Source organism: Oncorhynchus gorbuscha, linkage group LG16 (genome assembly GCF_021184085.1).
Source record: "Oncorhynchus gorbuscha isolate QuinsamMale2020 ecotype Even-year linkage group LG16, OgorEven_v1.0, whole genome shotgun sequence".
NCBI classification, from domain to species: Eukaryota; Metazoa; Chordata; class Actinopteri; order Salmoniformes; family Salmonidae; genus Oncorhynchus; species Oncorhynchus gorbuscha.
In genome coordinates, this window is record NC_060188.1 from 37,630,044 (window position 1) to 37,656,337 (window position 26,294).

At 42.9% G+C, this 26,294-nt stretch overlaps 1 protein-coding gene across 2 annotated transcripts in view; it reads right to left on the reverse strand.

Moving 5' to 3' along the window:
- The window catches only part of LOC123998668 (ras-related protein Rab-28), a 77,092-nt gene that overhangs the window by 35,805 nt on the left and 14,993 nt on the right, over nucleotides 1-26,294 (reverse strand). For both annotated transcript variants that reach the window (XM_046303762.1, XM_046303760.1), the window contains exons 3-4: nucleotides 18,898-18,986; nucleotides 17,049-17,178 (exon numbers count right to left, since the gene is read on the reverse strand). In XM_046303762.1, the coding sequence (XP_046159718.1) occupies nucleotides 17,049-17,178; nucleotides 18,898-18,986 (219 nt within the window). The remainder of the gene's footprint in view (nucleotides 1-17,048; nucleotides 17,179-18,897; nucleotides 18,987-26,294) is intronic.

Below are 26,294 nucleotides of genomic sequence, written 5' to 3' on the forward strand. Positions count from 1 at the left end.
AATACCTCATAATGACAAAGAGAAAACAGGTTTTTAGAAATGTTAGCAAAGGGTTTTTAGAACTTTGCAAAGAGACTCGAAATTGAGCTCAGATGCATCTGGTTTCCACTGATCGTCCTGAGAATGCAACTTGATTGGAGTCCACCTGTGGTAAATTCTATTGATTGGACATGATTTGGAAAGGCACACACCTGTCTATATAAAAGGTACCACAGTTGACAGTGCAGGTCAGAGCAAAAACTCTTTGGCCTGAATGCCAAGCGTCATGTCTGGAGGAAACCTGGCACCAACATTACAGTGAAACACGGTGGTGGCAGAATCATGCTGTGGGGATGTTTTTTAGCGACAGAGCCTCGGAGACTAGTCAAGATCAAGGCAAACATGAACGGAGCAAAGTACAACAAGATCATTGATGAAAACCGGCTCCAGAGCACTCAGGACCTCAGACTGGGGCGAAGGTTCCCCTTCCAACAAGACAACGACTCTAAGCACACAGCCAAAACAATGCAGGAGTGGCTTCGGGAGCTCTTAGATACCGGAAAGCATTTGTATTTTTTAACCAGGTAGGTTAAGTTCTCATTTACAACTAACTGCAACCTGGCCAAGATAAAGCAAAGCAGTGCAACAAGAACAGAGAACAACAGTCAATAACAAACCAAAAAATCTGTATACAGTGTGTGCAAATGAAGTAATTTACACTGGAGTGATATGTGCAGATGAGGATGTGCAAGTAGAAATACTGGTATGCAAAAGAGCAGAAAAACTAAAACGAATATGGGGATGAGGTAGGTAGTTGGTTGGATGGGCTATTTACAGATGGGCTCTGTGCAGCTGCAGCGAAGGGGTAAGCTGCTCTGACAGCTGACGCTTAAAAGTTAGTTAGGGAGACATAAGTCTCAAACTTCAGTGATTTTTGCAATTCCTTCCAGTCATTGGCAGCAGAGAACTGGAAGGAAAGGCGGCCAAATGAGTTGTTGGCTTTGGGGATGACCAGTGAGATATACCTGCTAGAGCACGTGCTATGGGTGGATGTTGCGATGATGACCAGTGAGTTGAGATAAGGTGGAGCTTTACCTAGCAAAGACTTATATGGCCTGGAGCCAGTGGGTTTGGCGATGAATATGTAGCGAGGGCCAGCCGACTAGAGCATACAGGTCGGAGTGGTGGGTAGTATATGGGGCTTTGGTGCCAAAACAGATGGCACTGTGATAGACTGCATCCAGTTTGCTGAGTAGAGTGTCGGAGGCTATTTTGTAAATGACATCACCGAAGTCGAGGATCGGTAGGATGGTCAGTTTTACGAGGGTAGCATGGCAGCATGAGTGAAGGTTGCTTTGTTGCGAAATAGGAAGCAAATTTTAGATTTAACTTTGGATTGGAGATGTTTGATGTAACTCTGGAAAATAATTCTAAGTCAGAACCGCCCGACTAGCATCACTACTCTGGACGGGTGGGTGCGGGCAGCGATCGGTTGAAGAGCATGCATTTTCTTTTACTAGCATTTAAGAGCAGTTGGAGGACCCGGAAGGAGATATGGCATATATGTATGGCGTTGAAGCTCGTTTGGAGGTTAGTTAACAGTGTCCAAAGAAGGGCCAGAAGATACAGAATGGTGTCGTCTGCGTAAAGGTGGATCAGTGAATCACCAGCAGCAAGAGCAACATCGTTGATGTATACAGAGAATAGAGTCGGCCCGAGAATTGAACCCTGTGCCAGAGGTCAGGACAACACGCCCTCCGATTTGACACACGGAACTGTCTGAGAAGTAGTTAGTGAACCAGGAGAGGCAGTCATTTGAGAAACCAAGGCTGTTGAGTCTGCCGATAAGAATACGGGTGATTGACAGAGTCGAAAGTCTTGACCAGGTCGATGAAGATGGCTGCACAAGTACTGTCTTTTATCGTTGGCAGTTATGATATTGTTTAAGACCTAAATAAACGTAATTTAGTGCTAAATACAGCTGAATCTTGACTAGAACCAAAAAAATGTATCATATTACTCCAGTGCACCCTAAGAGAGTTAGAGGATACGGCATGTGTCAAAAATGATTGATTGCTGACCTTATGGCCTGATGACGTGTACATGTCTGAATATGGGCCTCCGGCCCGCCCCCCGTTCCTGTGCTCACGTGTTAGAGGGTGTGTGTCATTTTGTAGCTTTATGTTATGCTTTGAAGTAGGCCTGTTGTTTGATGTCTAGGGGGGCTGGTTGAACTGGGGAAGGTGGTGTTTGAGTGTTTGAACTTTTGGGCCCGTACATGTCCCCCCCAACCCCCAGTTTTATCTCCCTTATGGTTGTTATCTATGAAGCAGGAATGTCCAGGCTTATGTATCTGGGGCCTAGGCTTTATAGATGTCCAGAACAAGCCATTTTTTAAGACCTGAATATTAAACATCTAAAATATGTCTACAAGGGGAATTCTCGGAGTGCTCTGTAGCTCATGTCACGAACCCAACGCCAAAAGCTTGGAGGATATTTTGTTTGAGGCTCCCGAATGTTTTAACGGATTTTTGTGTACAAGCGAGGGACATATTTCGTACATATTCAACCCGGAGGGATCTACGGTTAAGATATTCACAGACAGCGTGTCCCAACCCTTTTATAGTGCAGAACCCGAGAGTTTTTCTCCAGCGCTAAGGATGCGAGAATGGCTTAAAATAAGGCTAGCTTTGTGTCAAATGGAACGTGCCCTGAGTGCTTCAAGGCTGCCAGGATATGCGTTGGAAGAACAAGTCTGGGGACGAAAGGATCTAATGCCTCTGAGAGTCACTTCCATGGGGTATACCCCGGACTACCCCTACGTCATGATGACGCGCGCATGTTTAAATATGTGCCCCCGCCCCGGCCCCCCTGTTCGTGTGGTCATGTGTTTGTTATTTTATATCTATATGTCATGCCACCCACCCCCAGCTTTATCTGCCTTATGGTTGTTATCTATGAAGCAGGAATGTCCAGGCTTATGGATGTGGGGCCTAGGCATTATAAATGTCCAGAACAAGCCATTTTTAAGACCTGAATATGTGTGTGTGTGTGTGTGTGTGTGTGTGTGTGTGTGTGTGTGTGTGTGTGTGTGTGTGTGTGTGTGTGTGTGTGTGTGTGTGTGTGTGTGTGTGTGTGTGTGTGTGTGTGTGTGTGTGTTAGAAACAAGGAATGTGTGTGGGTGTGTGTGTGTGTGTTAGAAACAAGGTCCCTTGGCATTGTGTCCATTTCAGGCTTTAAACAACAATTAAACAGCCATCTAAATAATGTTTCTCAGCCTAGTTTCCTATTTAGTTCTCTTTATATGTACAGGCACAGAGCTTCCAGATGGCTCCAGCCTAAGGATTTTCAGTGCATGTACACCTGGGGAGATTAGAACCCCAAAGAAAAGATCCTAAAGGTACTTTCAGATTCAGGTTTATCATGACAGCCGCTGTATGAAAGGCCTTTACTTATGGCTAAACAGCTTCTACACAGTTTATTAATTAATGCCTTGGGATGAAATTAGGTGTTTCTAGGAGGTCTTAAACAGATCTACAGTGAAACAAACATATACATTTTACACACATATTTATTGACTTTTAAAAAGACCACAGTAACATGACAGAATTTGTGCAAAGGCAACGAAATCTGCTAGTGGATATTAAATGTACAACAGTAGTATTTGGTAACAAGCAATACGTGTTAAACATGTGGCACATGCAATCATGACAGCCGCTTTATGAAAGGCCTTTAACTATGGCTAAACAGTTTTCTACACATCTTATTAATTAATGATGTGGGCATACCCAGGATTTACAGGCAGGACGTTTGATCTACACAGGGAGGGAAAACTTACGGAGTTATGATGGAGCGGGCAAACGTCTTAGAGTTGGTGAATTCGAAACGGATAATGGTCGTGTAGCTCCCTTCAGTAACCACAAGCACAACCGTTCCTTGATTTTAACTGGCGGCTTTTAGTGAGAATTATCACCTTCCGGGAGAACTATAAAGTAAATGAAAAATACAGTTAAGCACACTCTTACAACCTTATCTTACGAGTGACTTATTAGCTTGGTATAACTCTGAAGTGCTCACATACATAACAGTTTAACCGGCGTTATAACGGGTTCAGATTAAACGCATGAATAATAAAATCGGTTTATTAGACCTACCAACATAGAACACAATAGTGTATATCATGGGTAACTCCCGTTTTCATGGTTAATTGATAGGTGTTCAATTCTGTGGACTGAGAATCCAAAATACTTTGCACAACATATACATTAACCATGAAAACGGGAGTTACCCATGATATACACTATTGTGTTCTATGTTGGTAGGTCTAATAAACAGATATATTGTATACATTGATAATATTATTTTGTCAGAAATTCAAGCAGTTGATACAGTTGTGTACTCTATCGCCCGCCCTGCTGCTCGTGCTCTATCTGAACTACATTATGCAAATTATTCTAATGATTGAAGTGTAACAAGCTATTAAGCTGACTTAAACATATTTATGATTTAGTTAATTCAGAAGCTGAATATAAAAAGTATGGCTTCTTACATAGAAATGGGTCAGGCCTCTTGCTCAATAGCACAAAGCCGATCATTCAATCTATGTTGAAATAATCTAAATGAATGCAGCGACCCCTTCATTAAAAACTATTGATGCATTTGACCGTAGAGGTAAATCAGCTCTTTGCTCCCCCCTTACATGGGTAATAATCTCCAAGCTGCTCTAAACGTTGATGTTTTTGGTGTCTCTGGGTTCATCTCTAGACTGGTGAATGAGGCCTGTTACAACTTTCTTACAAAATCTTTAAAGGTAGTTTGTGAAACCATTCAGTCGTGGATGTATGTAAAACATAATTAACACATATTGCAGGTTACAGAAGCCTCCTGTTGTACTATGAATCCCCACTCATCCCTGTTAGATCTTGATGTGTTGGCTCTCTATGTACGTACATGTTTATAATACACATAGTGGGAATATTGTTTTCCATAAAGTTAATAACACCTAAACCCGAAATATGAAATTACCTTTAGGATCTCTTACCACCCTATTACTTTGTGGTTCTAATCTCCCTCTTTTGCCCCAGTGACCAAATCTCTAACATTCCTGATCCTTCCCATATATTTTAACCCTAAACCGCCCACAATAACTAGTGTATTGTTAGTCTGACCTTACTGACAATATCCCCGTTTAAAACAAGCTCAAAATACATTGTTGGCTACAGTTTATGTCTTTCATTATGCAGACATTTGTTTTATTAGACTATATTTCTCATTGTGAATACGGTTGTCACCCCCCTTGGAGGCTTGGTGCATGTACAAAGAAAAAGTACCAAATTCAACCCTGGGTGGCTGTTAACTAAAATAATGGCAATGCGTGTAGTCGTGTTACGGTTTTCATTGTTTTCTTGTCAGAGTTTTATGTTTTTGCATATGTCTGTGCATTATATGCTGTCGTAATAGGTTTGAGGATCAGATCAAGCTGTCACGATCATCATGGCTAATAAGAAGCGGACCAAAGCGCTGCGTGGTGTGAATGCATCGTTTTAATGGATGACGCAAACAAAGTAAACTGAACAAGCCACTAAATGAACAACTACTGTGACGCTATATACCAAATGTGCTGACACAAGCACCTAACATAGACAATCACCCAACAATGACAACAAAGGCTACCTAAATATGGTTCCCAATCAGAGACAACGACTAACACCGGCCTCTGATTGAAAACCATATCGGGCCAGACACAGAAAAAGACAAACTATACATACAGCATAGAATGCCCACTCAGATCACACCCATACCCAACAAAACCTATAAACATACATAGCAAACTATGGTCCGGGCGTGACACAAACCTATTGGGAATTCTTGATCAATCAAAATGTACCTGTTTTCCGTATAGAATGACTTGTATACATATATTACAACTTTTTTGTGTGTTTTGGCTTAGTGGTTGTTTCTTTACTAACTAGGAAAACTCAACAGTGTGTAAGTCTGAGAAACATTATTGAGCTGGTTGGTTTATTGTTGTTGAAAGCTTGAAATGTACACACATTGAGAAGTGATTTTGCAGCAACAGTTTTAAAGTGGGTAATCGTATCATATATATATATATCCTTGCATGTTTGAATTAGCGCTCCTTTAAAGTGTTTTAGATTATGATAATAATGTTATTATTTTTATAATAATACATATCTGCAAACCAAATGTATTTCTGAAGACCCCTTTTTGCATCTTCAATAGGTGTAGATGTTCCAACGTTCGTAGACCTTTCATACAAAAATACCTAATACTGTCTGTTTCATCGGTTCCTCCGATGTCGTTCAGAGTCCCTAATGCATCCGAGTCACCCGTTGTGTCCGTTGTCCATCATACCTAAAAAAAATAATAAAAAATAAAACGTTGTCCCCGCCCTGTTTAAAACACAAATAACTCGGGTACAGTCGCTTCCCAATCACCTATGTCCAGTAGCCTTCAGAAATATCTATTAGGCTGGATTCACTTATTCACATCTCTTTTTTAATCTGTCCTGGCAGCTAAATATTTGGGGCTGTGGGTTTGCGCTAAAGCTGTGGTAACAGTGTTAAAGTATATGCTCTACGTTCTGTCCCTAACTAGGGGGTGTTGAGAGACATTTTTTGTTTTATAATGGTTACATGTTCATTACACACCCCTGCATTCTATATTAAGTAGGCTGTTGGTCTTTGAGGTCCGTTATGTCAATTTCCCTTTATACATCTCATTGACCTACTGTAAACTCCCTCAGTTGTAAACATCTACAATAATCATTAGACGTACGCGTCAGAGTTATCATACCCCGTGTCGGGGTTTGTACAGAGTTGGTTAAATTCGCTCTTTTGCTCCCCACTTACATGGCTAATAATCTCCAACCTGCTCTAAGCGGTGTTGTTTGTGTGAATATTGTTTTCCATAAAGTTAATAACCCCCCTAAACCGAAATATGAAATTACCTCTTCCCCTATCGTTAAAGCGTGAGATACATTTTTAAAACCAGTGATTGAATTCAAAATATTTAGTACCTACATTTTAACACATGTTATAATTCCAAAATGTTTACTATTTCTTACAGATAAAGGGTCCTGTTAGCCCCGACCTGTAACTGACAGTTAGATTTACAGGTTGTCGTTGTCTTTTGTTTGAATTGTTTATGTGTCCGCTGTGCGGGGGAAATGATAATACAAGCGGAACTACGTAGCTAATACTGTTGTAACGGGGATCCTTATTGTAGCAACACACTTTTGGAGGGAAGGCAATCCTGCGCTGCGTTAGCTAAGTTTTCATGTCATCGGGGGTAGTTCATAAAGGTTGAAGAGTGTATGTTAGGCTGAAGTGTGAATTCATGCCAGGAATAATAAGTGTGAAGTTTGATTTCCTCCCTTCTGTAATAAGCAGCCAATGCGGTATTTTTTCCTTTATTCATGTGTTTAATCTGAACCCATTATAACGCCGGTTAAACTGTTATGTATGTGAGCACTTCAGAGTTATACCAAGCTAATAAGTCACTCGTAAGATAAGGTTGTAAGAGTGTGCTTAACTGTATTTTTCATTTACTTTATAGTTCTCCCGGAAGGTGATAATTCTCACTAAAAGCCGCCAGTTAAAAATCAAGGAACGGTTGTGCTCGTGGTTACTGAAGGGAGCTACACGACCATTAACCTTTTAGAATTCACCAACTCAAAGACGTTTGCCCGCTCCGTCATACTCCGTAAGTTTTCCCTCCCTGTGTAGATCAAACGTCCTGCCTGTAAATCCTGGGTATGCCCACATCATTAATTAATAAGATGTGTAGAAAACTGTTTAGCCATAGTTAAAGGCCTTTCATAAAGAGGCTGTCATGATTGCATGTGCCTCATGTTTAACACGTATTGCTTGTTACAGAATACTACTGTTGTACATTTAATATCCACTAGCAGATTTCGTTGCCTTTGCACAAATTCTGTCATGTTACTGTGGTCTTTTTAAAAGTCAATAAATATGTGTGTAAAGTATATACACATTTGTTTCACTGTAGATCTGTTTAAGACCTCCTAGAAACACCTAATTTCATCCCACAGCATTAATTAATAAACTGTGTAGAAGCTGTTTAGCCATGAGTAAAGGCCTTTCATAAAGCGGCTGTCATGATAAACCTGAATCTGAAAGTACCTTTAGGATCTTTTCTTTGGGGTTCTAATCTCCCCAGGTGTACATGCACTGAAAATCCTTAGGCTGGAGCCATCTGGAAGCTCTGTGCCTGTACATATAAAGAGAACTAAATAGGAAACTAGGCTGAGAAACATTATTTAGATGGCTGTTTAATTGTTGTTTAAAGCCTGAAATGGACACAATGCCAAGGGACCTTGTTTCTAAACACACACACACACACACACATATTCAGGTCTTAAAAATGGCTTGTTCTGGACATTTATAATGCCTAGGCCCCAGATCCATAACCCTGGACATTCCTGCTTCATAGATAACAACCATAAGGCAGATAAAGCTGGGGGTGGGAGGCATGACATATAGATATAAAATAACAAACACATGACCACACGAACAGGGGGGCCGGGGGCACATATTTAAACATGCGCGTGTCATCATGACGTAGGGGTAGTCCGGGGTATACCCCATGGAAGTGACTCTCAGAGCCATTAGATCCTGGCGTCCACAGACTTGTTCTTCCAACGCATATCCTGGCAGCCTTGAAGCACTCAGGGCTCGTTCCATTTGACACAAAGCTAGCCTTATTTTAAGCCATTCTCGCATCCTTAGCGCTGGAGAAAAAGGCTCGGGTTCTGCACGATAAAAGGGTTGGGACACGCGGTCTGTGAATATCTTAACCGTAGATCCCTCCGGGTTGAATATGTACGAAATATGGCCCTCGCTTGTACACAAAAATCCGTTAAAACATTCGGGAGCCTCTACCAAAATATCCAAGCTTTTGGCGTTGGGTTCGTGACATGAGCTACAGAGCACTCCGAGAATTCCCCTTGTAGACATATTTTAGATGTTTAATATTCAGGTCTTAAAAAATGGCTTGTTCTGGACATCTATAAAGCCTAGGCCCCAGATACATAAGCCTGGACATTCCTGCTTCATAGATAACAACCATAAGGGAGATAAAACTGGGGGGTGGGGGGGGACATGTACGGGCCCAAAAGTTCAAACACCACCTTCCCCAGTTCAACCAGCCCCCCTAGACATCAAACAACAGGCCTACTTCAAAGCATAACATAAAGTTACAAAATAACACACACCCTCTAACACGTGAGCACAGGAACAGGGGGGGCGGGCCGGAGGCCCATATTCAGACATGTACACGTCATCAGGCCATAAGGTCAGGAATCAATCATTTTTGACACATGCCGTATCCTCCAACTCTCTACCCTACACGGTCTTCCTGTTAAGGCAAGGGCTGATTTCAAGATTTTACTGCTAACCTACAAAGCATTACATGGGCTTGCTCCTAGCCATCTTTCCGATTTGCCAAAGGTGCTTCAACAAAGTCCTGAGTAAAGGGTCTGAATACTTAAGTAAATGTTATATTTAAAAAAAAAAAAACATTTTTACATTAGAACTTTTTGCTAACAACCCGTTTTTGCTTTGTCATTATGGGGTATTGTGTGTAGATTGATGAGGTAAAAAAAAAAAAAAAAAAAATTTCATCAATTTCAGAATAAGCCTGTATAGAGGTCCTGGACGGCTAGGAATTGAGCCCCAGTGATGTACTGGGCCAGACTCGCCACCGTCTGACGCGCCTTTGGGTCGGGTGCCTTGCAGATGCCATATCAAGCAGTGATGCAGCCAGTCAATATGCTCTCAATGGTGCAGCTGTAGAACTTGAGGATCTGGGGGCCCATGCTACATCTTTTCAGCCTGCTGAGGGGTAATGGGTGCTGTCGTGCCCTCTTCACAACTGTGTGTGTGGACCATGTTATTTCCTTAGGAAATGTGGACATTGAGGTACTTGAAACTCTCAACCCGCTCCTCAGCAGCCCCATCGATGTGGATGTTGTCTGTCGTCCACGATCAGCTCCTTTGTCTTGCTGACATTGAGGGAGAGGTTGTTGTCCCGGCACCACACTCCCAGGTCTCTGACCTCCTCCCTGTAGGCTGCTTCATCGTTGTCAGTGATCAGTCCTACCGCATCGTGTCATCAGCTATCTTTATGTTGGTGTTGGAGTCGTGCGTGGCGAAGTGGTCGTGGGTGAATAGGGAGTACAGGAGTGGAATGAGCACACACCGTTGAGAAGCCCCAGTGTTGATGGTCAGCGTGGCAGATGTGTTGTTGCTTACCCTCACCACCTGGGGGCGGCCTGTTAGAAAGGACAGGATCCAGTTGCAAATGGAGGTTCCAGTGCCAGGGTCCTGAGCTTTGTGCTGATCTTCTAGTCAATGAACAGTATTCTTACATGCATAATCTATGGGCAGAGGCAAGTTTGAAACAACCATCTTTCTGGAAGCTGTGCTTCGCCATTTTCCCAACATTTGGATGAGACCCTTAGCAATTAGAGTTCTAGCAAAATGAGCTTCATATGTGACATAGTTCGGAATTTTCTGGGACCACTTTCAGCTCGTGCGCGCTACTTTCAGAAATATTAGCTAAGAAGTATACAAAAGTACCAGATCATTTATTTAATGGTGCCATCTTTCACCTAGAGATTAAAACATTTACATCCTGTCCTCACACAGCACGACACCTTTCTCTACACAAACCACAGGTCTAACTAGCCCAATTATCCGTCAGTAATTCAAGATGTATGACAGTAAAACTAATAAAATATCAAACATAATTTTGAATAATATAGGAAAACACTACTTTCGTGAGTGTGGGAGACTGCATGGATATGAAGTCTACATTTTCCGGAGAGGATACTTTGTACCATACGGTGTTCAACTGGGCCGAACTGAAATAAACTATTATAGTATGTTTATACAGACCAGGAGTTTAGAATTCTTCCATTACCCATGCTTTCCCAGCAAAGCCCACCCCCTGCAAGTGTTTCAGTGTCTATGTTTTTGAGTGGCTCTATGTTTCTCTGTGTGAGTGTGCACAGTGTGTGTGTTTGTGTGCATGTTTCTGTGTGGGTGTCTTCAATAAAATATTTCATTGGCTTCCTCCCTGAATTGTTACAGGTGGTGCCATTATTAAACATAAGGTTCTGGGCAGCATGTGGAGGGCAAAGGGTGCACAACCCCGAGCTTAACAAGCAAACTTATCCCTACACAGCCGTGTTAAGCAGAAGAACGGGGAGGCTGTTCCCCACTTGTCAAAGGGCACAGAAGGGCGGTCAGTGTAAAGAGTAGGTAAAGGTAAAGAGGCTAAATTAGCGTCTGTCTCAAAAGCACTGCATAGGTAAAAAAATGAATGGTGGGAGTCATACCGTCATTTTTAAATATTTACCCCCTCAGATTGTTCGTACAGGATAGTGTAGACATCCAAAAGCAACTTGTGAGTCAATAACACTGCATATTTCCATACTGCATATTTGATAAGTGAGGGAATGATGAAGGGAAACACTAAGATGTCCGTGGTTAAGAGAGAGAGAAGGGATCTCCCAGAAGACACTCTCGTGGACATACATTTGTATGGTACAGATGGTGTGGCTATGAAACGCCTGGTTAGGTCTGTCATTCCATTACAGACGTCATAAACACGTTCTGAGGATTGGCGGCTGCTTCACTCATTTGGATTTCATAGAAACCTACAACACCCCCCCGAGAATGGTGTATATTTTTTGTTCTATGCATTGTAACTGGGTGAGGGGCGGGCACTTGGTAAAAATAAGAACAACAATTATAGAAAAACAGAAACGTCTGTGTGGGCAATTCCCACAAGATCACAAAAACACATATGGGCGATTCTCACCAATACGGCGGGGTATACGCTGCTTAAATACATAACGCACTTACACACACGTATACACAGACACACTCACCGGTAGTATACAAAATGTAGCCTAAATACAGAGGCGCCTGACGTTAGGCCCGGGCGTTAAGAGATGCACACTAATGCAAAGACAAGAGAATCCCTACTCTAGACAGGCAGATTAAGCCCTGACCTAAAGGCCCTGTTGAGTAACATTAGCGAGAGGCTTCCTGTGTAGACACCACTCTGTGGGCAGTTATCATTGGGGTGAGGTGGGTTCAAGGCGGGACAGTCGATAGCCATCATTACACATTCAATGGGACTGTGTGCGCATATTTTACAATAACATGGCGGCAACAATGTCTCCCTATCTCTCAGAGGGGATGTTGAAAAGAGAGTCATCAGTATTAGTCTTCATTTTCGAGTGGGGCGGACTGGGGGAGATGTTTTTTTTTGTCTGGTTACCATCTCAGATTCTCTACCTCATCCAAAGTGGTGTCCGGGCTGGGAGGTTGGAGGACGGGGAGGGGATTTAGAGTAAAAGGAGGGGGCCCCGTAGCCACCGGATGGTCTTTAATCACAGAGGGTCACTTCCCAGAGCATGCAAACATCCCATCTCCCATCGCCTACGGAGACCCTGCTCCTCACTATCAATTAGCTCAATCGTAACACAATAATTAGCTTGAGCCCCAACACACAAATGCCTATCTGGTATTATCGGTTGCAACACATTTACATTTTAGTTATTTAGCAGACGCTCTTATCCAGTTAGTGCATTCACTACAGTCGTAGTTACAGAACAAAATGTTTTTTTTAGGGCCGATGCTGATTTTGTGGTCGTCAAGGAGGCAGATGGCTGACATTTTAGGCCGATATCAAATGTTATGACATTGAATGGGACATTTTCCCAGCCATGTATGCATTAACGCCAATCTAACTACATAACAAAATGGTAATAATTGTATTTGAATGGTAAATCATATTCAATAAGAGTGTGCATTCATTAAGTTATTTGAGCTTGTTTTTGCTGATCAGTGGAGTCTGTGCTACAGATGACAATCTGTATGCCTTCCACTTGAGACTTATTAGTCTACTGATCGACATTTGCATAGAATCATCACTCCAGCATGTCGTGCCTGTATGGAAGCACATCATATAGGCACTGCTGTTATTTTGAGAATATAAAATAACATATATTCAATGCAAATTTCTCCAACATAATGATTTGTGATCACGGATGCTTATGAAACTAGTATTTTTTTGTCATTTTCTGTGATCAGGAAGAAAAAATAAATAAATAAAAATAAATCGGTGTCAGGAACACATCTCTAAACAACTCGGCTGCCAGGACAAAACTCAATTGTCTAGTTCAGCTATCTGTCAACAAATGGGCCGTTTGTAAATTGATCCTATTGCTACGATTGGATAGAATGAGGCTGTAACTCCGCTCCCTTTCACATCTCATATCACTTGTTGTAGTTTACTGCTACTATGAGAACTAGCTCAATGGCAATGACATTTGCTACCAAGCCATAAATGTGCATAATATCTAACAAGGAGAGCGAGGTTAGGAAAAATAAAACGACGATGCACATTGTCTGAATGACTCAAATCATAGTTAAGCGAGAATGTGCGCATTGAGCTTCTTGGTCCATAAACATGATTCTTAGGTAGCTAAACCTATTGCCAACCTTTATTTAGGCATTTTAATACGCTCCATTCTTTCCCTATTACGACAATCATCTAATCCGACTATCAACTGCAAATTTACGGATACGATTGAGGCTGGTCAGATCAGCACACTAGTAAATAGTTACCAACTAAAGTTAGCTAGTGGTGATAGAGTCGACTTGTTTGCGAAAGACCTAAGAGCCGGCTCTTGTAGGTGAACGTTGGGAGCCGTATCGCATATCAGAAGAGCTGAATCGATTTATACAAATATTTAAAAAATTAAGATAAGAATAATCAAAAGATTTAAATGAATAGAATTAATTCAGACGAAAAATAAATGAAACAATATAGACCTAAATGCTAAAGCACATACACAATCGTTCTGACTGTCTGCTCAGACTAACAGCCTCACCTGTTGTTCCTGTCAATCAGACACGCAGTGTCAACCAATGAACCAACGTTGCGTGAGGGAGGGCCGAGCCAACTCACTTAGCAGCCGAGGAGTGAGAGGAAGGACAGCTGTGAAAACGACAGCTGGAAAATGAGTCGGAAGCACAGTAGCATTTTAATAATGTAGTCAATGTAAGAGCACAGTGTAGAATTTTCCAAAACAAAATCTCATATAAAGCCGGTTCTAGGGAACTGGGAAGCTAGCTGTAGTGATAGTGGTGGAGCCAGCACCTCCACACGTGGGGATGTATCCACTCAGTCAAGTAGGCCTACTCCGCGACCCACAGCAACAGTCTTCTATGGACCAGTTTATACCAAAGTCCATGTCTGTTGCAAAACAAGGCCAAATTGATATTGTATTGGCTAAAATGATTGCCACCGATATCCAGACATTTTCGATCATGGAGGACGGAGTTTTACTGACTGCTGGACATCAAGGGTAACCACTTCTTACATGTCGGTTACATGTCACTTCATTGAAGATTTTTCGATGTCTAGCTGTCTTCTGGACTGCTTTGAGTTCAGCGACAGACACCTCAGAGAACTTGGCAGAGGAACTGTTGAGTGGCCAGAGAATGGCAAGTAGATGGAAAAGTGGTCTGTTGTGTTAGTGACAATGCAGCGAACATAACCAAAGTCATGAAAATGTTTAAATGGGCCCATCATCCATGTCTTGCCCACACAATCAACCTGATTGTAAGAGATGCTCTGAAGGTGTTGAAGCCCACTGTGGACAAAGTGAAAACAGCTGTGGAATACTTCCACAGGTGCACAGTAGGTGCTGAAAAACTAAAACCTACACAAGCCAGATGGGGATGCCTGAGCTGAGGCCTAAACAAGACTGCACTACAAGGTGGAATTCAACATTTTATATGTTGAGGTGGTTTTTGAGTCAAAAGATGCCATCATCTCTACCCTGGCCATTGTTGATGCTCTGACCCAAGAGGAATAGGTGGTGTGCAGAGTCCTGGAACCCTTTGAGCAGGTCACTGTGGAGATCAGTGGAGAGGTACAGTAAGCAGTTCTTACTACATCATATATATATATATATATATATATATAAGCAGTAGATGAGAATGTACCTGAACTAATAAGTTACTGTTCTCTTTTCAGCTGTGTGACAGCCTAAAAAATGATACTCCTGGTTAAGGGTCTGCAGCGAATCACAGTCAGCCGCCAGAGAGAAGCAAATGTCACCACAGGACATTGATGGGCACCCTATGTTCATCAATGGACAGAAAGTTCCACAGAATGGAATATAATCATGTGCGATCAGAAACCGCTTGACCCCCAGGTTTAAGAAGTTAGCCTTCAGTGATGCCAGAGAGATTGATGAAGCTCCTCAAAGAATAACCTCATCAGTAGGGAGGGACAGCCCCTGCAGTCAGCTGGCTCAGGCACCAGGGAAATAGGAAGAAGAGGGATCAGATGGAGCAGAAACACCAGCAGTAGTGTCACAAACATCTGCTGTTTGGATGCTGACGAGAGCAACTGGGGATGCAGCACGAAGGAATCCCTCAGCAGATGCCATAATGGAGGAGCCCCTCCTCCAAAGATCTGCAGATCCTCTGAGCTGGTGGAAGAACAAGGAGAGGGTCTTTGAGAGGGTCTTCTCGAAAACAGGACATAACTACTGAGAAGAAACTGCATCAGCCCCTTCGAAAGTGAGGCAGCTTGCATTTCTGAATGCAAATCTCTCATAAAAGCAAAATATGGTCAGCGTTGCTGTGTGCTGCTGGTTATAAAATGGCAATAAAGAAGAGAAAAGAGGGACCAGTTTAATATTAAGTGGGATGCTGCAGTTTTGTACATCCTTCTTTATTTTTCTTTGAAATGGTGCAATATTCTATTATGTTGTTCAAATTGTATTCGTTTTGAATGGTTAGATTTATATCTACTTTGTTTATATACATCAAAAGGTTTTAAATGCAAATGTTTAATAGCATTCTTTTTCATAACCACAATGTATTTAAAAATGCATTGGTTTGTTAAGGTATAATTGTTTTAACACCAATCATAGTCAAACTACCGCAAACTTTTTGAGAAAAAAAAAAAAAGAGCCGGCTGTTTTTGGTGAGCTGACCCGAACGAGCTGGCTAACTGAAAAGAGCCGGAATGCCCATCACTATTAGCTAGCTATATTGGCTCCTATCTGATACCTTAGCTTAGTGGCTATTATAGCTAGCATTGTGGCTATTATAGCTAGCATTGTGGCTATTATAGCTAGCATAGAGGCTATTATAGCTAGCATAGCGGCTATTATAGCTAGCATAGCGGCTATTATAGCTAGCATAGCGGCTATTATAGCTAGCATTAGTGGCTATTATAGCTAGTGAGCTAAAACCACAGATGAAAGGGTTAGCTAGTTATCATAATCTTAGCTGGTCACCTAGATAGCTAGCTTGCTTATTGCATGTCCTGACACAAGACTTATTATTAGTGAATTAACAAAACAAACAAAAAATTGCAACGGGAGTTTGATTTTGGTCACTGTTTCAATTCATCCATTTCTCAATACTGCACCTTTCGGTTGAAGAAAAAGATAGCTTTGCCACTTATTTTCCAAGCTAGACATTCCTCTGCATTGTGCAGTGCTCATGGCTCAGATGGTGAGTGGTGTTTGACATAGCAAAACTGCTGCTATGTAAAGGGTCTAAATGCAAAGCCGACAGAGAAGGGATGATTCTCTAGTCATAGTAAGAAAAATTTTCCTCACCTAGCTGTCTTACACACCAAAGTGCAGAGGAGTGGAGACAGAACGGGAAGTGAATAATCAACAGCCCCAATAGACAAATCCATTTCCAGTGGCTCGCAAAATATAGCTGGATACAGTAATATGGTTGTGCTGTACTACAAATGCATGCAGTGTATAAAAGTGTGAATAAAACATTTAGCCGGCAGAGAAACTAGTGATTTATCTTCACTGCATTGTAAATGGCATTCTCTTAACAGCTCTCTGCGTTTATACATTATGGTTGACTCGTCTGCTTTAGTCTCATAAGAGTGTGGCCTATGAGCAGAAGAAAGGAATAGAACTAGTGTGTGTGTGTGTGTGACAGAAAGTTGTTTTAAATACCGACTTTTGTTTCCCACCAGGGAGACCACAGGCTGGACGTCTGACTCTTCATTGGCCTTCTTGACCATGCCGTACCAGTCCTCCAGATTCTCAAAGCTCTGGTAGTTTGTAATGTCGTACACTAGAAGAACACCCTGAAAAGCAACACCACAGAAAATCTAAATGGTGTAGCCTAATCACAACATTCCAAAATGAATTTAAGTTGACATAAGATCAGAACAAACATGCCAGAGAGGTCAAATGTGGGAAAGTGAGCAGTAGGTGGCACTAGTGTCTGAGGGAAGTCAATTGCTCCTCTACACACAGTCCCCAAGGAGTTAGCACCTCCTCGGCTCTCTCGGAGTTAGCCTGAGATTAAAGATGATCTATATCGCTGTTAATAGGATGCAGAGAGCCATGCTAAGAACATACAGTCGAGCCACGACGCCTTCGCTATAATCGGTCCACCCAGCCAAACAGGATAGGGGTGAGGTTGGGTTCTCTGTGTCACAAAAGGTGTCTGGGCTTAAAAAAAATAATAATAAAAAAAAGAGGGTGGTAAAAGTGATCATGAATTAGGTCTCATCACCCTCCCTTCGTCGATATACTTAGTGTAAGTACTGTCAGCATACATTCAAAGCTGGGAGGAGTTGAGTAGAAAAGTAGACAGACAAGCCTCACCGCTTTCCATTTGTCGTATCCAAAAGGTATTGTCAGGTGTAAAACCAGAAGTAGTCATATGGCAAAGCACAAAAAGAACCAGGCACCAGGCCGTTGAAGCTGGCTGCTGTATCATTTTTTATGTAAAACAAAAATTAAACACTTCAGTGTACACGTTTAAAACAAAAGCCTCAAGTGCCAAAATTGTGTCATAAGTCTGTTCTTTACCAATCCAAAAGACTATAGAATATGAAAAAGGAGCCAAAATAAATAGACTACCTTGACTTTGATTGCATCATCATGATCTGGCAACAGGACACGCAATGTCACGACACAGAAGGCCGGGTGACGACAATTACAGTGCAGCTCAACCAAATGTCTATGATCTGGTATCGCCCGAGGCGCGTTGAACCATGGCTTCGAAAGGCCCATAAAGAGCTTGTGAGAAACCAGAGGAGCAACGGGTTCTATGGGAACCACCTTGTTTTTGTGTGAGTGAGTGAGCGGGGGGGGGGGCGGCTGAGAAGGTTGTACAGTACAGAGACAGACATGACCGACCTACACACAACAGTCTCGGTCTTATGGTCCACACACCTATGGAGCAACAACCACTTAAGGACGTCGCCGAGCGGAGCGCGGCAAACGCACACATAAAATACACCCACGTGTTATTGCAGTGGCAAAGCGAACCTCTTCCTATTCACATCAATTAGTACATTTGCTTATTTTGTTTTAAAAAATTATGAAATTAGAGTGAGAAAGAGCAAGGTATTTCTCACTCCCCTTCATACTATACATAATGTAGTCTGTATGACCAGCTAAGTAGTCAAACTTGGCTGCAGTCTGTGCAGGGTCCTGCTGCACTAATAATCATCAAGGCATATTCATTAATTACCCAAGCCTAATAGGGAAACCCTATTACAATGTCAACGACCTCTAACGTGAGGAACGACAGACCACCTCGAGCGTTTATGGAGTGTGTGATTTTGTGTGTGTTCTTTAGGTTTTACTACCCTTGTGGGGACCAGAAGTCATCACAAGGACATTAAACAAGGAGAATTCTGACAAGTGGGGACATTTCACCGGTCCCCACAAGGGAAAAGGCTATTTGTGGCTTAGGGGAAATAGGATTTTGAATGGGAAACAATTGTTGGTACCCACAAGGAAAGTAAAACAAAAAGGGTGTGTGTGTGTGTGTGTGAGAGAGATAGTACCTGAGCCCCGTAGACATATTTATCCAGCATTTTCCCTCCAATCGATTGACCTCCAATATCCCACACTTGCAAAGTAACATTCACGTTGCCTGAGGGAAGAGAAAATTGAGAAACTTACAAATCAGTCAAACATGAAAATATGACTTTGTTAACAACGTTTCCATCCAGTTTTTCAGAGTATACAAAATATTCACAACAGCTGTGATGGAAACAGGTAGTTTTGGTGCAATTTTATAAATGCAGACAAATTTGTTCGTTCGACATGGTGGGATCTTTGTGAAACACCTTTATGTGCAAATATTGATATAATAAAAATCAGATCAAAGTAAATATAGAGTCATATGAGGAAATGGTGTGTGGTCCTCCCACAACGACTCGGGAAACTATGCAGTTTATTAGGCTACAGATGAAATATGTTGACATGGTGGTGAAAGTGCACAGTGATGAGCTTGATGCTCCCAAGTCAAGGAGACTGAGGAGAAATAATTATGACATTGAGATAAATACTGATAACTAAACACAAAATAAGACGCAAAAGAAAACTCCTGCCCCAAATTATTTAGGAGGGAGGTAGGGAGTGGGAAAGAGCGAGAGACAGGGTACAAAACCAAATCAATATTTTCTTCCTCTGGAAAATGAAAGTGGTGGTTGAGAATAGAAGGAGGTCAGGACCAGACAGTGAGAAGTTGTGATAAGGGCCCTTCCTTCACCTAGAGCGCTGATGGCGAGCCGAGCACGCGGCATGGACACGGCTGGACGAGCCGAGCACGCGGCATGGACACGGCTGGACGAGCCGAGCACGCGGCATGGACACGGCAGGACGAGCCGAGCACATGGTATGGACACGGCAGGACGAGCCGAGCACATAGTATGGACACGGCAGGACGAGCCGAGCACATAGTATGGACACGGCAGGACGAGCCGAGCACATAGTATGGACACGGCAGGACGAGCCGAGCACACAGTATGGACACGGCTGGACGAGCCGAGCACATAGTATGGACACGGAAGGACGAGCAGAGCATACAGTATGGACATGGCTGGACGAGTCCCACCACACAAGTCCCCACAGTGACTACATCTAGACTATATAAAGCTACATTGAAGAGTGCAATGAATAACTGCCCTTGGTGTTACAGTATGCGAGCTATCTCCACCCATCCTCTGCACTCAGACATAAACTTTGTGTGTGTTTCAAAGACTCGACAGACCCAAAGTATTCCTGCTTATGTGGTGAGTTTAATGGCCATTTGTGTTCTTAGAATTTTTTGCTAGCTATTAGCACAGCTCAGTGGAACCCAATAAATACACACTTAAAACATTGCCATTTTGATAAGTATGAATGCCAATTTTAGATTTTGCTTCAAAAGCGAACATTGAGAATTAGCATGATCTTCATTAAGATTCAAATTGACAAAACTAGCTAAAATTATTAAGTTAATTTCCATCACAGGTCAATCACCCCCCACCCCCCACCACCAATTTAGCAGACGATACATCTGGAAGAGGTATTGTTATAAAAAGCACACAGAGGAGGCTGTTGTGTGTGCCAATCGGCCTCGCATCATCATACCCGGCATTGTAAAATGTACATTAAGTTGACAAGCCGAGCTTTCATGGTGAGAGGGGCCAGCACCAGCTATACTCTCCCCTACCCCATCTTGGAGAGACCCAGAAACCCACACAATACACCCAGTTGAAGGCGGGGCTCCTAACGAAGCTCAGAAGGACCACCCAAATGGCAGATCCAGCCCTTCTCTTCATCAGGTCATCAACACCCAATCCGCCAGAAAATGTTCCATTTAACAACTCTGGTGTAGAACCAACATTTACTATTATTACACCTACGATATTAACACAGATGGATTATGGAATAAACCCTGTCTTGCCGTGTCATAATGGTTAAACTCGTCTTACTGAAATCACAAGATTGGCGTTGTTTGTGGGATCTCTCATTGAGGGCCTTGCACTTCAAGTTTCACAAAGGTGTGCCTCATCATCTCTACTAAAACATTTTCTTTCTCCTACCATTACCAACTGAAACGGAATATAGGACTGAATGTAATACTTCAAGTTATCATGTTTATTTTAGTACTTAATCCACCCTTGCTTAAATGTTATTTTATTAGTCAGTAAAATAATGGAGCTACTTTGCAGACTTTTGCAGTCTCATGCATACATTGGCACTGCTTTAAATTTGCAATTCAAAATTCAACTCCCAATTTCATATGGTAGGAAGTGAAATCGGAGGGCTTTTGTCTAAATAGAGCATTAGTCAAATTTTTATTTTACACATCCAGGAGGATACAGACCACAGGCTTTATTTCCATGGATTTGAAAGTAAACAAATAAGAACATGAATGTTTTATGTGGTGCAGAACAAAGATCACTGTAAATAGTCCGGGTGGCCATCTGATTAATTGTTCAGCAGCCTAATGGCTTGGGGGTAGAAGCTGTTAATGATCCTTTTGGTCCTAGACTTGGCGCTCCGGAACCGCTTGCTGTGCGCTAGCAGAGAGAACAATCTATGACATGGGTGACTTTTTTAAGTCCTTCCTCTGACACCACCGAGTATATAGGTTCAGGATGTCAGGAAGCTTGGCCCCAGTGGTAAACTGGGCCCATACACACCACCCTCTGTAGCACCTTACAGTCAGATGTGGAGCAGTTGCCATACCATGTGGTGATGCAACCGGTCAGGATGCTCTTGACGGTGCAGCTGTAGAACTTCTTGAGGATCTGGGGACCCATGCCAAATGGGTCAGCTCCTTTGTCTTGCTCACGTTGAGGGAGAGGTTGTTGTTCTGGCACCACACTGCCAGATCTCTGACCACCTCGTTGTCGGAGATCAGGCTTACCAGTTTTGCGTCGTCAGCAAACTTAATGATGGTGTTGGAGTCATGCCTGGCCACACAGTCGTGGGTGAACAGGTAGTACAAGAGGGGACTAAGCACGCACCCCTGAGTGACCCCAGTGATGAGGATCAGCGAGGCAGATATGTTGTGTTGTTGCCTACCCTCACCACCTGGGGGAAGCCCAGCAGGTCCAGGATCCAGTTGCAGAGGGAGGTGTTTAGTCCCAGGGTCCCTTAGCTTAGTGATGAGCTTAGTGGGCACTATGGTGTTGAACGCTGAGCTGTAGTCAAATGAACAGCATTCTCACATAGGTGTTCCTTTTGACCAGGTGTGAAAGGGAAGTGTGGCGTGCAATTCAGTATGCAAATTGGACTGGGTCTAGGGTTTCCGGCATGGTGTTGTGAGCCATGACCAGCCTTTCAATGCACTTCATGGCTACCGAACACGGTGGAAATGATTTAGGCAGGTTACCTTCCCTTTCTTGGGCACAGGTAGTATGATGGTTATTTTGAAACATGTAGGTATTACAGACTCGGTCAGGGAGAGATTGTAAATGTCAGCGAATGCACTTTCCAGTTGGTTTGCGCATGCTTTGAGTACACATCCTGGTAATCCATCTGGCTCCGCGGCTTTATGAATGTTGACCTGTTTAAAAAGTTCTTGCTCACATCAGCTACAGAGAGCTTGATCACAGTCATCCAGAAAAGCTGGTGCTCTCGTGCATGCTTCAGTGTTGCAGGCCTCGAAGCGAGCATAAAATACATTTAGCTCATCTGGTATGCTCACGTCTGGGTTTCCCTTTGTAGTCCGTAATATTTTTAAAGTCTTTCCACATCCGAGCGTCAGAGCTGGTCTAGTAGGATTCAAGCTTAGTCATGTATTGACGCTTTGCCTGTTTAATGGTTTGTCTGAGGGCATAGTGGGATTTCTTATAAGCGTCAGGATTAGTGTCCCACTCCTTGAAAATGTCAGCTCCATGGCTTCTGGTTGGGAAATGTAGGTACGGTCACTGTGGGGTTGATGCACTTATTTAATGAAGCCGGTGACTGAAGTGGTATACTCCTCAATGCCATTGGATGAATCCCGGAACATATTCCAGTGTGTACTAACAAAACAGTCCTGTAGCATAGTATCCGCGTTATCTGCCCACTTCTGTATTGAGCGAGTCACTGGTACTACCTACTTTGGTTTGATTGTAAGCAGGAATCAGGAGAATAAAAGTATGATCAGATTTCCAAATGAATGGCAAGAGAGAACTTTGTATGCATCTCTGTGTGTGGAGTAAAGGTGGTCTAGAATTTTTTTTCCCTCTGGTTGCACATGTGATGCTGGTAGAAATGAGGTAAAACGGATTGAAGTTTGCCTGCATTAAAGACCCGGCAACTAGGAGCTCCGCATTTGGATGAGCATTTTCTTGTTTGCTTATGGCCTTATACAGCTTGTTCAGTGCCGGCATCGATTCGTGGTGGTAGATAGACGGCTACAAATAATATAGATACTCTTGGTAGATAGAGTGGTCTAAAGCTTATGAGGTATTTTACCACAGGTGAGAAATACCTCGAGACTTCTTTAGTATTAAATTCAGGCATCAGCTGTTACTGACACACACCCTTGCCCCTAGTCTTACCAGACGTAGCTGCGCTGTCCTGCCGATGCACAGAGAAGCTAGCCAGCTCTATAGTATCCGTGTCATCGTTCAGCCACGTCTCGGTGAAACATAAGATATTACAGTCCTTAATTTCCCTTTGGTAGGGTAGTCTTATATCGTAGATAATCCAGTTCGTTTTCCAATGATTGTACGTTGGCCAATAATGCTGATTAGGTAAACCACCACTACCCTCATCGGCGAATTCTTATAAGGCACCCCGCCCTCCTCCCCCCTTTTCTTCAAGCTGATGACGGGGATTTGGGCCTCATCTTGACAAAGCAGTATATCCTTCCTATCGGATTCATTAAAGAAAAAAATATTTGTCCAGTTCGAAGTGAGTATATATATTAGTAATCGCTGTTCTGATGTCATAAGACGGTAGCAGCAACATTACGTACAAAATGAAGAAAAAAAAATAGCACATTTGGTTAGGAGCCCATAAAACGTCAGCCATCCCCTCCATCGCCATTATACTATTAAATTATATGAATATAAAAGAATGATAAATATAAAATACTCAAATGTATTTACACTGTACTGTGCCCACAGAATGTAAGGCTCACCCCTCTGGACATAAGCTGTGCATTGGCTTCATGGAGGGGAAAAGCCTGGTGTTTGCTCTAGAGACAACAGCTTTCAGAATGAATAAGGTTGAGAAGGGGCAGACTCTCCACAATGTGGTGGTACCAAGAAAGAAACCGTCAATCTTGAGATAACCTAAGGAACAAAACGGTTTGGTTCTACCCTGAAACGCTAGGGAAGGAAATACAAAATTCTACATATTTTTAAACAATTTGCAAAGAAATTGAGAAATTCTAATCCCTTGTGTAAAACAATTCAAAAGTAAACTTCGGCACAACCTAAGATTGGCAAACTAATTAAGGCTACTTTAAGAATGTCTAAATACTTGTAGATATGCATAAACAGTATTTAAGATAATTAAAGTCTGACACTGCAGCATATTATATTTTATTTAACGAGGCAAGTCAATTAAGGACACATTTTATTACAATAACGGCCTACCCCGGCCAAACCCGGACGACGCTGGTCCAATTGTGCGCCGCCCTATGGGTCTCCCAATCATGGCCGAATGTGATACAGCCAGGAATCAAACCAGGGTATATAGTGACGGCTCTAGCACCCAGATACAATGCTCTAGCACCCCCCATGCTTCACAGTAGGTATGGTGTTCTTTGGATGCAACTCAGCATTCTTTGTCCTCCAAACACGACGAGTTGAGTTTTTACCAAAAAGTTATATTTTGGTTTCATCACCATATGACATTCTCCCAATCTTCTTCTGGATCATCTAGCAAGAATTTTAGCTAGGTAGCCTATGAAAACGAAAAGCGTACTGTATGATAGAGGCACGGATTGTTCTGCCAACATGCCAAATTGCTGTGCGTTTTGTTGCCAACCTATTTTGCTACCTGACAACTTTACGGGTTTCACTTTTTAATTACCGTTCATATATTTATTTTTTCCTCGACTTTTTCACTCCGGACGCTTTATCTGGACACGATTCGTCAGGACCTCCAACAGCCGAAGCTAAGTAGTAACATTAACATGATGCCTTCTAATTGCAGCCGCTGTGCTCGCCTTACGGCGAGGATAGCTGTACTGCAAGCCCAGCTTCAGACGCAATCGTTAGGCAAGGGTAATTTCAGTGTAGGAAAGGATGAAACAGCGTCTGTGCCACCAGTAAGTACAGATAGTAGTATAAATCCCCTGGCACAGTCCCCGCAGCCGGACAACTTTCTCACGGTTTCTGGAAGGAAATGCTGTAGGAACGCTCAACCGGTGTCGCTCATTCAGCAGACAGAAACTTTCAACCGGTTCTCCCCATTAAGCAGCGGGTCGGTGTCAGAGGCCGAGTCTTCTCTGGTCTCTACTCCTCCCGTTACGGGGTCTGAGACGCCGAAGCTTCCCACCATTAGCTCTGACAAATTGAAAACTCTAGTCATTGGCGACTCCATTACCCGCAGTATTAGACTTAAAGCGAATCATCCAGCGATCATACACTGTTTACCCGGGGCAGGGCTACCGACGTTAAGGCTAATCTGAAGATGGTGCTGGCTAAAGCTAAAACTGGCGAGTGTAGAGAGTATAGAGATATTGTTATCCACGTCGGCACCAATGATGTTAGGATGAAACAGTCAGAGATCACCAAGCGCAACATAGCTTCTGCGTGCATATCAGCTAGAAAGATGTGTCGGCATCGAGTAATTGTCTCTGGCCCCCTCCCAGTTAGGGGGAGTGATGAGCTCTACAGCAGAGTCTCACAACTCAATCGCTGGTTGAAAACTGTTTTCTGCCCCTCCCAAAAGATAGAATTTGTAGATAATTGGCCCTCTTTCTGGGACTCGCCCACAAACAGGACCAAGCCTGACCTGCTGAGGAGTGACGGACTCCATCCTAGCTGGAGGGGTGCTCTCATCTTATCTGCCAACATAGACAGGGCTCTAACTCCTCTAGCTCCACAATGAAATAGGGTGCAGGCCAGGCAGCAGGCTATTAGCCAGCCTGCCAGCATAGTGGAGTCTGCCACTAGCATAGTTAGTGTAGTCAGCTCAGCTATCACCATTGAGACCGTGTCTGTGCCTCGACCTGGGTTGGGCAAAACTAAACATGGCGGTGTTCGCCTTAGCAATCTCACTAGGATAAAGACCACCTCCATTCCTGTCATTACTGAAAGAGATCATGATACCTCACATCTCAAAATAGGGCTACTTAATGTTAGATCCCTTACTTCAAAGGCAATTATAGTCAATGAACTAATCACTGATCATAATCTTGATGTGATTGGCCTGACTGAAACATGGCTTAAGCCTGATGAATTTACTGTGTTAAATGAGGCCTCACCTCCTGGCTACACTAGTGACCATATCCCCGTGC